Source organism: Mandrillus leucophaeus, unplaced genomic scaffold (assembly GCF_000951045.1).
Source record: "Mandrillus leucophaeus isolate KB7577 unplaced genomic scaffold, Mleu.le_1.0 Scaffold644, whole genome shotgun sequence".
Lineage (NCBI taxonomy): Eukaryota > Metazoa > Chordata > Mammalia > Primates > Cercopithecidae > Mandrillus > Mandrillus leucophaeus.
This window is the reverse complement of record NW_012106964.1, coordinates 640,557-655,209: the sequence shown is the minus strand read 5'-3', so window position 1 is coordinate 655,209 and position 14,653 is coordinate 640,557. Positions and strand designations below refer to the sequence as shown.

General features: G+C 52.2%; 1 protein-coding gene across 1 annotated transcript in view; it reads left to right on the top strand.

Annotated features, from left to right (window-relative positions):
* Window positions 1–14,653, top strand: part of TSNARE1 (t-SNARE domain containing 1) — a 143,296-nt gene that overhangs the window by 46,297 nt on the left and 82,346 nt on the right. The window contains exons 8-10 of the mRNA XM_012000967.1: window positions 3,997–4,087; window positions 8,304–8,378; window positions 8,843–8,899. Of these exons, the coding sequence (XP_011856357.1) occupies window positions 3,997–4,087; window positions 8,304–8,378; window positions 8,843–8,899 (223 nt within the window). The remainder of the gene's footprint in view (window positions 1–3,996; window positions 4,088–8,303; window positions 8,379–8,842; window positions 8,900–14,653) is intronic.

Below are 14,653 nucleotides of genomic sequence, written 5' to 3'. Positions count from 1 at the left end.
TTTGTATTTTTAGTAGAGACGGGCTTTCACCGTGTTAGCCAGGATGGTCTCGATCTCCTGCCCTCATGATCCACCCACCTCAGCCTCCTGAAGTGCTGGGATTACAGGTGTGAGCCACTGCACGTAGCCGGGATTTTCTATATAGATGTACACGTCTCTGTGACTGAAGACAGTTTTACTCTTCATTTTCAATCTTTATGCTTCTTAGGTCTTTCCCCCTTATTCCTAGGTAAACTTATAATATGAGGAGTAAAAGTAGTGAAAGCACACATACCTGCCTCGCTCCCCATCTTACGGGGAAGCATTCCATCTTTTGCTGTAAGTATCCTAGATGTTTGTTTTGTTTTTTATTTAACAAACTCTCTGTATCAGGTTGAGGGAGTCCCCTTCTTTTTTCTAGTTAAGGAAACTAGGAACTAAACTCAAGGAAGTTTTAGTCTAGAATGAGTGTTGAATTTTGTCACATGCTTTTTCTGCAGAAGTTATTAAGATGTTTTTCTCCTTGTTAAATTTGCTCTGTTGATAGGAGAATTACACTTACCGATGTTTGAATGTTGAACCAACCTCGTATCCCCTGGGTAAGTGCCTCTTGGTCATGGTGTACTATCTCTTTCATATATAGTTGAATTCATTTTTCTAAAATTGTATTGAAGATTTTTGCTGCTGGGTTTGTGAGTGATATGTGGGCTTCCTTCCTTTAGATGATCTGTTTGGGTTTTGTTGTCAGGGTAGTGCGAGCCTCATACAATGTGTGTCTCCTGTCTGTTTTCTAGGGGATTGCGTGATACTGATCTTGAAGCCTGTTGCGCCTGTGTATTTGCAGCAGTGTTTTTAAGCACAAATTGAATTCTTGCCATACTTATAGAGCTATTTAGGTTTTCTATTTCTTTTTGAGTCAGTTTTGAGATAATTCATGTCTTTTAAGGAATTTTTCTATTTCATCTTAGTTGTCAGATTTATGGGCCTGATAGGATTTTGTGTTTCCTTAACGTTCTTTTAATGCTGGATCTGCAGTCAGGTTCAGTCTTTCGTTCTTGACCTTGGTAATTTGCTAGTGTGGTTTTTCTTCCTCTTGACTTGTCTAGGCAGAGTTGTGTAATGTTTTGAATGCTTTTAAATTTTATTGTTTCTATTATTGGTCTGTTTGCTATTTTATTAATTGTTAAACTTAACCTTTATTATCTCTGTTCTACTTCCTTTGTGTTTAATTTACTGGCTTCTTTAGGTGGACTTTCTAGACATTGATTTTGTTGTTTTCTCTTTTCTAATATAAGAATTTAAAGCAGTAATTTCCTTGTAAGTACTGTTTTAGCTGCATCCCTTAGTTTTGTGTGTGTGTTTGTTTAAATGTGTTTTCTGCTTGTTTGAGGTAGGAGGTACTACCTGGTACCATGGCTGTAAGTAGAGGTCTCCTCCGGGCCTTTTACTGGGACGAGCATCGTGGAAGATGGCCCCTCTGCAGTGCCCTTCCGCCTGGCTGCCCTTCCTTGACTGGCGGCTCTCGTTCCCCACTCCCTTCATCATGTCTTGGGTTTTCTGGCTGGCAACCTTCTGTTCCCACGATGGACTTGGCAGGGGGATCTGATGCCTGGGGGGTTGCCAGGTTGGGTAAGGAGGCCTTGTTCGCTTTGATCCTGCATGGTGCTAACAGTTTGTGAGGGAGGCGCAAATGAGACGAGATCCTGCCTGGAAAGAGAAGAGCCTGACCCACCGCATACAGGAAACGGGCTGCCTTCATTCCAGCACTAATGGCTCCACGAGGATGTTTCAGCGGGGGCGTGAGTGAGAGCCCCTGACACATGGGAGTCTAGAGGAGTGGAGAGGTCAGCTCAGAGCAGACAACAGTGTGGGCCGTGACCTGCCTGGCCCTCCCAGGGGAGTTACCTGGGCAGGTGTTGGTGCTGGGGCTGTTGCCCATGGCGGCAGCGTGACCAGACAGCTGCTCCTGGGTCAGCAACCAGGGCTTGGTTGTCTGCGTCTGGCCTAGGAAAGCGTTAAGGCAGGGTTTTGTCCGGCTCATTCAGGAGCAGCAGAGACCTGTGGGCCAGGAGTGAAGTTAACCCGGGGTGGTGTGGGGAGGTGAAGTCGGAGGTGCAGGAGGCTGCCCATGTGGGCCTAGAGCCCAGGGGTGGCATGGGGAGGTGAAGTCGGAGGTGCAGGAGGGCGGCGTGGGGAGGTGAAGTCGGAGGTGCAGGAGGGCGGCGTGGGGAGGTGAAGTCGCAGGTGCAGGAGGGCGGCGTGGGGAGGTGAAGTCGCAGGTGCAGGAGGGCGGCGTGGGGAGGTGAAGTCGCAGGTGCAGGAGGGCGGCGTGGCGAGGCCGTCCACGTGGGCCTAGAGCAGTGCTGGAGGGACTTTGGCTTTGACCAGAATGAGATGTGGAACCGTCGGTGAGCTCTGAGGTTTGGACTGGCAAGATCTGAAGTATCTTTAGCAGGATCGCTCGAGCCTGCTGTGTACAAAATGTGATGGGATGCAGTGGCGAGTGGGCCGGGGACAGGAGGCGGAGTGGCAGCCCAGGGAGAGGGACAGGAGGCTGCGTGGCAACCCAGGGTGAGGAGAGGACTGGTGGGAGCGGGGGTGAGGGGCACACTGCTTCCGCATCCTTCTCACGGTGTTAAGCCAGTGGTTGGCCGAAGAGGCATGTTTGCGAGCTGGAGGCACTGGAGGCTCTTCAGAGCCTGAGAGGCCAGCTGCAGGAGGCAGCGCTGACCAAGGCCCCGGGGAAGAAAGCTCCTGTCCCTGCGGTTCCCCCCAGTCTGCGGTAACCTTATGGCTCCTTGCCCTCCTTTGCCCACACCCTCTCTAGCCTGCTGGGTGCCTGTTCTGGGGGGCACTCTTACTCCTCTGTGTGCCACAGGCTCTGCCCACCCAGGGTGGATATCAGGAGATGGGCCCTGCTCCTGTAGGCTTGGCCTGGGGCGGTGGTGCCAGGCTTGCTCCCACGTGTCGGCCCCGAGGCCTGCTTGGTCCAGGCCCTAGGTGGTGCCTGAGGGGCCTGCAGGGGCCATGTGGGCTGTACTTGAAAGGGTCACTGTGGCTCCCCAGTGTCCACCAGGCCAGGGTCCTCCCTGCACTTACTGTGTGTGCCTGTGGCCAGGCTGGGGTACGGTTGCCTTGGTGCTTCTCTCTCCAGGGATGGGGGTGACGAACCCCTATTGGGAGACGGGCTGGTCTTCCCAGATGCTTTCGAGGTCATGCTTGGAACTGTAACCTGGGACTGTCCTGGCCTCCCTGTGTCTCACTGGGCCTGGGCGTGAGAACCGTCTCACCCGGGGCCCCTCAGAAGTGTGCAGGGGGTGAGGATCGCTGGCCTCCCTGGGCCATGGCGCTGTTGCCTTGATTCTCCTGCTGGCTTTCCGAGGAGAGCTGACTGTGAGAGGGGTCTTTCTGCAGGGAGGGCTCGTGGCTGGGCCTCCTCTCTGTGGGGTATTTGGGGGTGGTTGCAGCGGGGGAGGAAGGTGGTCCTCACAGTGGCTGATTGGTGGGGCCTGGCTGCCACCCACCCCAGCCAGAGCTTACCTGCGCCATCTCTCTCTGCCTGCCTTTCTGCCCGCCTCCCCTCCCCGCTGGCCTCTTGCTGTGTGTCTGCCCGTCTCCCCTCTCTCTTGCTGGGTGTCTGCCCATCTCCCCCATCTCTTGCTGGGTATCTGCCCATCTGCCCCGTCTCGTGCTGTGTGTCTGCCTGTCCCTCCCTGTCCTGGCTCTTGGGCCCCCTCCTCTTTCTCTGTGGGAGTCACTGCTGCTCTTGTCTCTGTTCCCTTCTCTCTTTCTCTGAGCCTTTGCCTCTTTCTGTTTGCTACCCTTTCCCTACTCGTTTTCCTCTCTGCTGTTTTCTCTGTCTCTGTGTGTCTCTCGGCCCTCTCTCCACCTGTCTGTCCGTCCGTCTCTGTCTCCCCGACTCTGTCTGTGCATCCCTGCTCGCTGCGCCCTTCTGGGCCCTTGCTCTCTGCTGCCTTCCTCCCCTGCCTTCGCTCCTGGCTCCTTCTCGGCCCCCAGGCACACAGCACAGCAGGAGACCAACAAGACCATCGCAGCCAGCGCCACCACCGTGAAGCAGATGGCCGAGCTGCTGCGCAGCTCCTGCCCGGTATGTTCCTGGGGGCTCGGGCTGGGAGGGAGGAGAGGAACGGACCCTTGTGCCTGTGATGGGAGCGGGGACGTCGCACGAGGCAGGATACAGGGAGGCTGATACGTGTGGATGGGCACAGACTGACCTGGTACCCAGCTTCACGTGGCTCCGTGGCTCAGAACCTGTGTTCAGTCATTCAGGTAGCAGCCGTGTGCTGACCACGTGCCGGGCTGATGTGGCTGCCCGCACTCTTGCTCTCCTTGGCTTATGCAGTAGTGGGGACAAGAGCACCCTGGGTCTTCCTGGCCAGGCCTTACTGGAAGCTGATGGCCCGCCATTGTTTGTTTCACCATCCTCTCCCCCGCCCTGCATCCCCTGCGCCTCTGCCGCATCCACCACCCAAGACCACCTTCACGCACACCCTCCCTATCCCCTCACCTCCCCTGGTGCCTTACCAGACACATGGGCCTCAGGCCAGACATATGGCTGTGGCAGTGGCCATCACCATACCCACTGCCACAGCCATCGCCACTGTCCTGGCTCAGCTGCCCCAGGGCCGCTTCCTCCCTCATCTCCACCCTGTCCCCACTTCTTTTTTTTTTTTTTTTTTGAGACGGAGTCTTGTTCTGTCTCCCAGGTTGGAGTAGTACAGTGGCATGATCTTGGCTCACTGCAACTTCTGCCCCCTAGGTTCAAGTGATTCTCATGCCTCAGCCTCCTGAGTACCTGAAATTACAGGCGCCCATCACCATGCCCAGCGAATTTTTGTGTTTTTAGTAGAGGTGGGGTTTCACCGTGTTGCTCAGGCTAGTCTTGAATTCCTGGCCTCAAGTGATCCGCCCACCTTGGGCTCCCAAAGTGCTGGGATTACAGGCGTGAGCCACCACTCCTGGCCCTGTCCCCACTTCTAACCATCCCGACACCCTCCGCTCCACCACACCAGGTCAGTGCCCAGTCGCTGAAGATTGGAGGGTACTTGTCACAAAAGATTAAATGCTGCCGAACCCTAAGATTTTATGGGGCAGGAGTGAGCAAGCTGCAGCCCGCTGGCCCGCACCTGCTTCATGCTGCACCTGCTTCATGCATACGATGTGAGCCACTGGCCATACCTGCTTCATGCTGCACCTGCTTCATGTGTACAGTGTGAGCCACTGGCCATACCTGCTTCATGCTGCACCTGCTTCATGTGTACAGTGTGAGCCACTGGCCATACCTGCTTCATGCACGTGGTATGAGCCACTGGCCTCACCTACTTCATGCTGCACCTGCTTCATGGGTACGGTGTGAGCCACTGGCCATACCTGCTTCATGCTGCACCCACTTCATGCGTACGGTGTGAGCCGCTGGCCGCACCCGCTTCATGCTGCACCTGCTTCATGCGTACAGTGTGAGCCGCTGGCTGTACCTGCTTCATGTGCACGGTGTGAGCCGCTGGCTGCACCTGCTTCATGCATACGGTGTGAGCTTCTGGCTGTACCTGCTTCATGTGCACAGTGTGAGTGAGATGCCAACCTGCCCCTGCCGTAGGTGCTGCCCATAGCTGCTCTCACTGCCTTAGGAGGGCTGGGGTTGCAGGTTCAACCTGCTGCAGAGCCAGCAGCATGGATTAGCAGTCCTGCAGGGGAAACACGTGCCGCCTTCCCTGTGGAAAATACACGTGACATGGACAGTGCTGCGTTGGGTGTGGTCAGCAGTGAGAAGGAGTGGAGAGTTAGGCAGGCCACAATGTGGTGGGGCTCAAAGACCGCATGCCCCCATGCAAGAAAACACACAGTGTGTGGTTCTGTTTGTGTGAAACATCCAGAAAATGCAATCTCTGGAGACCAAAAGTGGACGAGCGGTTGTCGGGGTTGGGAGCAGGAGTTGGTTTTGGGGCGCCTGCAGGCAGGCGTGGGGCCCTTTCTGGCGTGATGGGGAAGTTCTAAAACTGGGTTGTGGGGATGGCTGTACAACTAAGAGTTACTGAACTCGACACTTAAAAGCGGGTGAATTTTATCAGATCTCAATTATACAGTAATAAAACTTATACTTAAAAAAGTAGAGCTAGTTCAAAAGTTAGTTACACTAAAAAAGCGCGTGACGGAGGCAGGAGCCCCCTGTCCAGTGATGGGGTGGCCGGAGTCTCCCTAAAGGCAGATGACAGGAGCGCTGGGAGCTTTGTGCTGAGCGGCCTGGAGCGTCTCTGTGCACGGGCCACTCCTCATAGCCATGGCTGCCCTGCGGGGACCACTCTGTGGGGACTGGGTGCTGCCCTGGCCTGTGCCCTCGGGTGGTGATGTCAGCAGCATCATGGCCAGCACTGACGCCTGTGTCTGACCTCTTGCTCTGTAGCTTTGTTCTTCATTCTCTGACTTAGGTGTGCCTGAGTCACTTACTCATTTACTCATTCATCCGAGAATACACACTGGGCCCTCTTATGGGAGGTGCTGAGAAAGGCCCCACATGGTGGAGGGTTGCGATTCTGAGAGGTGTTTCTGTGGGGTGAGAGCAGGCTCGGGTGGTCCGCGCAGGTCGTTTCCTCGTGAAGTGAATGGCTCCTTCACACGGCTTGGTGGGCGCAGTCGGTGCCTACCACATCTTTGACTTTATGGGCCATGGACGCTTTGATGAGATGTAGTACCTTCGATCGTGGGAAGAGGTCAAGGCTGTGATCGGCTGCTCCCAGTGCCCCTCGGTCATCAGAGGTTTACCCCAGACCAGCCCGCCTGAGCCTTAGCTCTCTCCAATCTTCTGATAGCCATGGGGTGGGTGCTGGAAGGAAGCTGTGGGTTCCTTGGTGCTCCTGCTGGTGGGCGGCGCCCACGGTGAGCCAGAGCAATGGGTCTGACCCCAGGGCTGCTTGTCCAGCCCCACCCTGGCTCAGTGTTTCTCCAGCTCCAGCTCTGGAGCAGGTGCCTGGTGGGCGCTGAGGTGTGGTGGCAAACGGCCCAGCAGGAAGGAACTGGGGTTGGTGGACCCTGTAGGCCATGGGGAGCCCAGGTACAGGTGAGATGCTGGGGAGGGGGATGGTTCTGGCAGTGACCCCGCCACCTATGTGACCACAGACAAGCCACTTGGGACTCAGGGCCGCCGTGTCCTGTGCTGTGGAAGAGGAAGGAGTCACAGACAAGCGACTCGGGACTCAGGGCCACGGTGTCCTGTGCTGTGGAAGGGGAGTTACAGACAAGCCACTCGGGACTCAGGGCCACAATCTCCTGCGCTGTGGAAGAGGAAGGAGTCACAGACAAGCCACTTGGGACTCAGGGCCGCGGTGTCCTGCGCTGTGGAAGAGGAAGGAGTCACAGACAAGCCACTCGGGACTCAGGGCCGCGGTGTCCTGCACTGTGGAAGAGGAAGGAGTCACAGACAAGCCACTCAGGACTCAGGGCCGCGGTGTCCTGCACTGTGGAAGAGGAAGGAGTCACAGACAAGCCACTCGGGACTCAGGGCCGCAGTGTCCTGCGCTGTGGAAGAGGAAGGAGTCACAGACAAGCCACTTGGGACTCAGGGCCGCAGTGTCCTGCGCTGTGGTCACAGACAAGCCACTCAGGACTCAGGGCCGCGGTGTCCTGTGCTGTGGAAGGGGAGTCACAGACAAGCCACTCGGGACTCAGGGTCGTGGTGTCCTGTGCTGTGGTGGAAGAGGAAGGAGTCACGGACAAGCCACTCGGGATTCAGGGTCGTGGTGTCCTGTGCTGTGGTGGAAGAGGAAGGAGTCACGGACAAGCCGCCCAGGGCTCAGGGCCACGGTGTCCTGTGCTGCGGAAGAGGAAGGAGGAGTCACGGACAAGCCACTCGGGATTCAGGGTCGTGGTGTCCTGTGCTGTGGTGGAAGAGGAAGGAGTCACGGACAAGCCGCCCAGGGCTCAGGGCCACGGTGTCCTGTGCTGCGGAAGAGGAAGGAGAGTCACAGACAAGCCACTCGGGACTCAGGGCCACAGTCTCCTGCGCTGTGGAAGGGGAGTCACAGTGCTGCTCGCGGAGGTGGTGCGGGGCCAGGTTTATGTGCCTTGAGTAGCTCCTGGCTCCAGCAGGTGGTGTTGACCCCTGAGCTGGATTTTGTGGTGATGGTGTCCCTGGGGACCCTGGGTGTGCCTGTGGAGACAGCGGTGACACCAGGGGGATGTAGTTGATGGCGAGCCCCGTTCTGAGTGTGGGAAGGTGGGACATCAGTGCGGGAGGAGGTGAGGGTGGTGGGGCCGCTGGGGCAGGGCCAGACCTCCCATGTCGTGCCAGCTGTGCCCTGTTTCTGCAGCAGGAGCGTCCTCAGCTGGACCGGCTGAGCACCCAGCTCTCGGAGGCCATTCAGCGCTACGGAGTGGTGCAGAAGGTGAGGTGCGGGGGGCGGCGGGACCTCGGTTCCCAGGGCACCCTCATGGCTGTCTTGTCCCTGTGGGCCTGGTACAAACCCATCCCCAAAGGCAGAGAAGGGGGTCATCCTTGCACACAGTTTCTAGGCAGCCAGGATCCAGACTGTGCCTCAGGGCTTGTGTCCTAGAGGACATTTACCCTCAAGAGCTGACCCACAGCAGCTCTGGGGAAGCAGGAAGAACAGGTCTCACCCGACTCTGACAGGTGAGGAAACGGGGGCCCAGAGAGCTCCCACGCGTGAACAGAGGCCATCCAGCGTCTCGCTGGCAGAGCTCAGCCCCGGCCCCGGCAGCCTCTTCTGGGAGTGGCAGGCATATTTTGCTGCACCATCGTCTAGAACCCTGCGCTCAGCTGACCATTTCTTCTCTCTTCCCCACCTTTTTTGCTCTTCCTGTGTTTCTTCTCTTGTCCTTTTTCCAACAGAAAATTGCAGAAAAGTCCAGAGCGCTGCTTCCCATGGCACAGAGGGGCAGTAAACAGGTGGGTGCCAAGTAGTGACCGTGGGTCATGACTGTTAGGGGACAACCCAGAATCCACTGCCATCTGTGCTCCATGGAAGGGCAGGGAGGGCCAAGGGCAGGGGTCTCCTCTGAGGGGTGCCGTGAGGCACAGCCTTGAAAACATGAGCATTTTGACCTTTGGGCCCTGGCACAGTGCCTGACAAGGGCTCAGCTCCCAAAGAATGACTGTGGATGGTTCCATGTGCTGGGCAGGACTCACTGGTCAGACCAGCCCTCCTGCTGAGAGCTGCTGTAAAACCTGCGTTAAAACACACGCACACGTGGCCGGGTGCAGTGGCTCACGCCTGTAATCCCAGTACTTTGGGAGGCTGAGGTGGGCAGATTACCTGAGGTCAGGAGTTCAAGACCAGCCTGGCCAACATGGAGAAACCCCATCTCTGCTAAAAATACAAAAATTAGCCAGGCATGGTGGCGAGCACCTGTAATCCCAGCTACATGGGAGGTCGAGGCAGGAGAATTGCTTGAACCCAGGAGGCAGGGCCGAGGTTCCAGTGAGCGGAGATCACGCCACTGCATTCCAGCCTGGGTGACAGAGTGAGATTCTGTCTCAAAAACAAAAACAGAAAAACCACAGGCACATGCACACAGAAAAATGCACACATAGATGCACACAGACACGTAGACACACAGATAAACGCAGATTCACAGAGAGAAACAGAGACACAGACATGCAGAGACAGAGAAATACAGACACACAGACACACAAATACATGCAGAGACACATGCAGATAAACAGACGTGCAGAGATGCAGATAAACACAGAGACGCAGATAAACACAGACATGCAGACACATGCAGGTAAACACGCAGAGACAGATAAACACAGACATGCAGACACATGCAGGTAAACACCTAGAGACACAGATAAACATAGACACGCAGACACATAGATAAACACAGACACGCAGACACATGTAGATAAACAGAGACACAGATAAACAACACACATGCAGATAAGCATAGACATGCAGACACACAGATATACACGGACACACAGACATGAAGAGACACAGATAAACACAGACACCCATGCAGATAAACACCTAGAGACACAGATAAACACAGACACGCAGACACATGTAGATAAACAGAGACAGATAAACAACACACATGCAGATAAGCATAGACATGCAGAGACAGATAAACATAGACATGCAGACACACAGATATACACGGACACACAGACATGAAGAGACACAGATGAACACAGACATGCAGATAAACACCTAGAGACACAGATAAACAGACACGCAGACACATAGATAAACACGGACACGCAGACAAACATGCAGATAAACAGAGACACACATAAACACAGACACACATGCAGATAAGCATAGACATGCAGAGACAGATAAACATAGACATGCAGACACAGGTAAACACGGACACACAGACATGAAGAGACAGATGAACACAGACATGCAGACACATATGCAGATAAACAGACACGCAGAGACACAGATAAACACAGACACGCAGACGCGAAGAGACACAGATAAACAGACAAACTGAGACAAACATAGACACGCAGTCACACAGATAAACACGCAGACACGAAGAGACAGATAAACAGACACGCACAGACAGAGATAAACGCGCAGACACGAAGAGACACAGATACACAGACACGAAGAGACACAGATAAACACAGACATGCAGAGACAGATAAACATAGACCCACAGACACACAGATAAACGCAGACATGCAGACACAGAGACACAGATAAACAGACAAACACAGATGTGCAGAGACACATGCAGATAGACACACACATGCAGACACACAGATAGACAGACATGCAGACACACAGAGACACGCAGATAGACACAGACATGCAGACACACAGAGACACACAGATAGACACAGACATGCAGACACACAGATAGACACAGACATGCAGACACACAGATAGACACACAGATAGACACAGACATGCAGACACGCAGATAGACAGACATGCAGACACACAGAGACACGCAGATAGACACAGACATGCAGAGACACATGGATCCAACATGGGGGAAGCGTCAGAGCAGCCGGGAACCAGGCCCAGGGAGGCACGTGTTCCCAGATCACTCAGGCTCATCATCACTTCCTTCTCACCCCCAGGACATTTGGCAGCTTGTGTCTCAGCTTATCGAGACTGAACAGCCATGGTGGCTTATAGCTTTAGTGGTCTTACTGGGCTGGAGAGTCACAAATTAGAGCCCGGGACCCTTAGGAATAAAACCCTGGAGGGGATTGCAGCCCTCAGGTTTTCCCCGGGAGGCAGGCTTTTGCTGATCCACACTCGCTGGTGTGTGCGTGACGTGAGAGTCTAAGACGCCAAGCAACAAGTACTTCACAGGAAAAGCTGAACAGAAGTCAGAGTGCCCTCAGAGTACTAAGAAGACAAAAGTTGGATTTTAAGGCCCACCCAGGAGGAGGGACTCTTGTAAACACAAGTTCCGCTTGAGACAATGAGAGATGACGGTAAACCAGAAGCAGACCAGCCCTGACCAACCAAACCTAAAGCATAGCCAGGAATCATGTCTATGTGGTCTCTCCAAAGACAGAGGACAATTCCATCATCTAGAATCTCTGCAATTTTTCATACAGTGTTTGGGATTTAAGCCAAAGTCATTAGGCATCACAGGGACCAGGATCCAATGACTAAAGCCAAGGAAAAACAGGAAGTAGAAACTGACCAACAGGTGATGCAGATAATCTAATGGTTGGTCGGACACTCAGCTTAAAATACCTACAGGTTGAGCATCCCTAAGTTAAAACTCCAAAATTGGAAACTTTTTGAGTGCCAACATGATGCACAAAGGAAATGCTCTTTGGAACATTTAGGTTTTTGGATATTTGATGAGGAATGTTCATCCAATAAGTACAATGCAGATATTCCAAAATCTGAAAAAAAAAAAATCAAAAATCTGAAAACAAGTTCAAAATCTGAAACACTTCTGGTCCCAAGCGTTCCGGATGAGTGACACTCAATCCATTTTATTAACATGTGAAAGGAAATAGGAAATGGTATAGACTTTTACCAGAGAACTTACATTTTATTTTAAAAAGGGAGTTCTAGTATTGAACAATACCGTAACTAAAATTAAGAATTTAGTGGGTTAGCTAACTCTCCACATAGACAAAGCAGAAAAAAGGATTAGTGAATTAGAAGGCAGGGCATAAGAAAACTTATCTGGGATGTTGAATATTTATTAAAAAATTAAATCCATAATTTAAAAATATCCTGCAAAGAAAACTCTAGACCTCAATAGCTGTATGGGTGAATTCGGTCCCATATTTGAGCAGTAGCTAGCAGCAGTTTACACACACGCACAGAGAATACGGCGGGGAGGAACACACCTTGTCTGCCTCACGAGGCCCCAGTAGCTTGATTCCAGATTCTTACGAGGATCCCAGGAAGGAAAATAACATGCTAGTCTCTCTTACGAACATACAGACAAAAACCCTAAATATTAGTAACTTCAGTCAATCAACGTGTAAAAGGATGATACATCATTATAAAGTGAGGTTGATTGTAGGGATGCAGGGCTGATTTGCATTCAGAGTCTGGGTATGATTCACCACGGAATACAGAAGAAGTGAGGAAATCTGTACAGGTTATTTCAACAGATAGGAAAAGCACTTGATAAAATTCAACACTCAAGGAGGCTAAAAAAAATCCTGGCAAATTAGGAACAGATAAGAATGCCTTTAATCTGCCAAAAGGTATCTTCAAAAACCCTACAGTTAACGTTATACTTACTGAGGAGATGTTAAAATCTTTTCTCCTAAGATAGAGGATAGAACGAGGGCATCTAGTACTATTGTTTCTGTTCCTCATTGTGCCAGAAGTCGTATCCAACGCAGTATGGCATGAAAAAAAAAGTAGGATTGAGAAGGAACTGTTTCATAGACAGCACGATTATGTCCATGGAAAATCCGAAGGCATCTGCAGCGTGCTGTTAGAATTCGTCAGTGAATGCGGCAGGACAGGTCAGTAGACAAGAAGACATTGTGTGTGCTGGCAAAAGACAGTTTGGAGAGGAAATTTAAAAACTGGTATCATAATTTATTACAATAAATTTCTTCAAAAAATTCTACGAAGAGCGGTTAAGGCCTCTACATTAAAAACTGTGCCACATTACTGAGAAAAATGACAGATGACCTGAACCATGCAGGGGATACTGTGTTTACGGAGATGTCGGCTGTCACCCAGTGGATCTGTAGGCTCAATATAATCCCAGTAAAGTTCCAGCAGGTTTTCAGTGTGTGTGTTTGTGTGTGTGTGTGTGTGTGTGTGTGTGTGTGAACTGTCAAGCTGATTCCAAAATGTATATGGAAATAGGAAAGACCCAAAATAGTGAAGACAATTTTGAAGAACAACGAAAGAGATTTATACTATCAGGTATTGGAACACACTATGAAGCACAGAAATAAAAACAGTGTGGTGTTTGTGCGAGGCTAGACACACCAGCCTGTGGACACATCAGCCCGTGGGACAGAGTGAAGACCGGACACAGACCACAGATACGTGGCGGCTGGGTTTGCGGCCGAGGCGGACTGCCCTGCCACGGGAAGTGGGTGATTCGTTCAGGGCTTGATACGGATCACTCGGATGTTTGAACTGGAAAAAAGGACCCTTCACAAACAACTCACCCTGTGCAGAAAGCACTTCCAGCCAGACCACAGACCCACGTGTGAAAGATAAGGCAGTAGCACATCCAGAAGGCACCATGGGAGGCTCCGTTGATGCCTTCGTGGTGGGCAAGTATTTCTTACACAGACGCACAAGTGCCACCCACAAAGGAGAAGGTCGATACACTTTGTTAAAATTATACCCCAGTAAGAGAGTGCAGCCCACAGCACAGGGGAGGGTGTGTGCACAACACGTGTGAAAAGGACTTACATCCTTAATATACAAAGATATCTTACAGATCAATAAGGAAAGGGCAGACAGCTCTATCGAAAAGCAATAAAAGGGCAGCAGCCTTCCACTGGCACCTCAGAAGAGGATTCCAGGTGGCTCATAAGCCTGTGAACGTGTACTTGGCAACATGAGTTATCAGGAAAATGGCAAAGAAACCCGTGGTGGTGTATCACCACACACCACACCCACACAAATAACTAGAGCAAACACGAGTGAGAACCCCTGCAGAAGCCGGGTGTGGGCCTGCGTGCAGGTCGTTGCACTCTCATCCCCTACCGGTGGGGTGTGCCTCTGCATCACCACTTTGAACACTGTTGGAAAATATCTGTCAAGTCCAGCATTTTCTTACCTAGGGTCTTGCAGTTCTGCCCAACAGACATGCATATCTGTGGGCCCTTCATATCCATGAGTTTCACATCCGTGGATTCCACCAATCACAGACCGAAAATGTTTTTTAAAGGATGGCAGCCGTTCTGAACATGCACAGCCTCTTCTCTGCTTGTCGTTTCCGAAACAATACAGTAGAGCAACTGTGCTGTTTACTACGCAGCATTTACATCATATTAAATATTATAGGCAACCTCGAGGTGATTTAAATATATGGGAGGATGGACGTAGGCTGTATGAAAATACCAAGTCATTTTATATCAGGGACTTGCGCACCCACAGATTCTGGTGTCTGTGGGAGTCCTCGGCCACTCCGTGGAGACAGGACAACTGTGTGTGTTGACAGAAGTCATGTGGGAGAATGCTCATAGCAGCACCCCATACAGTGGTGCAACCTGGAACCC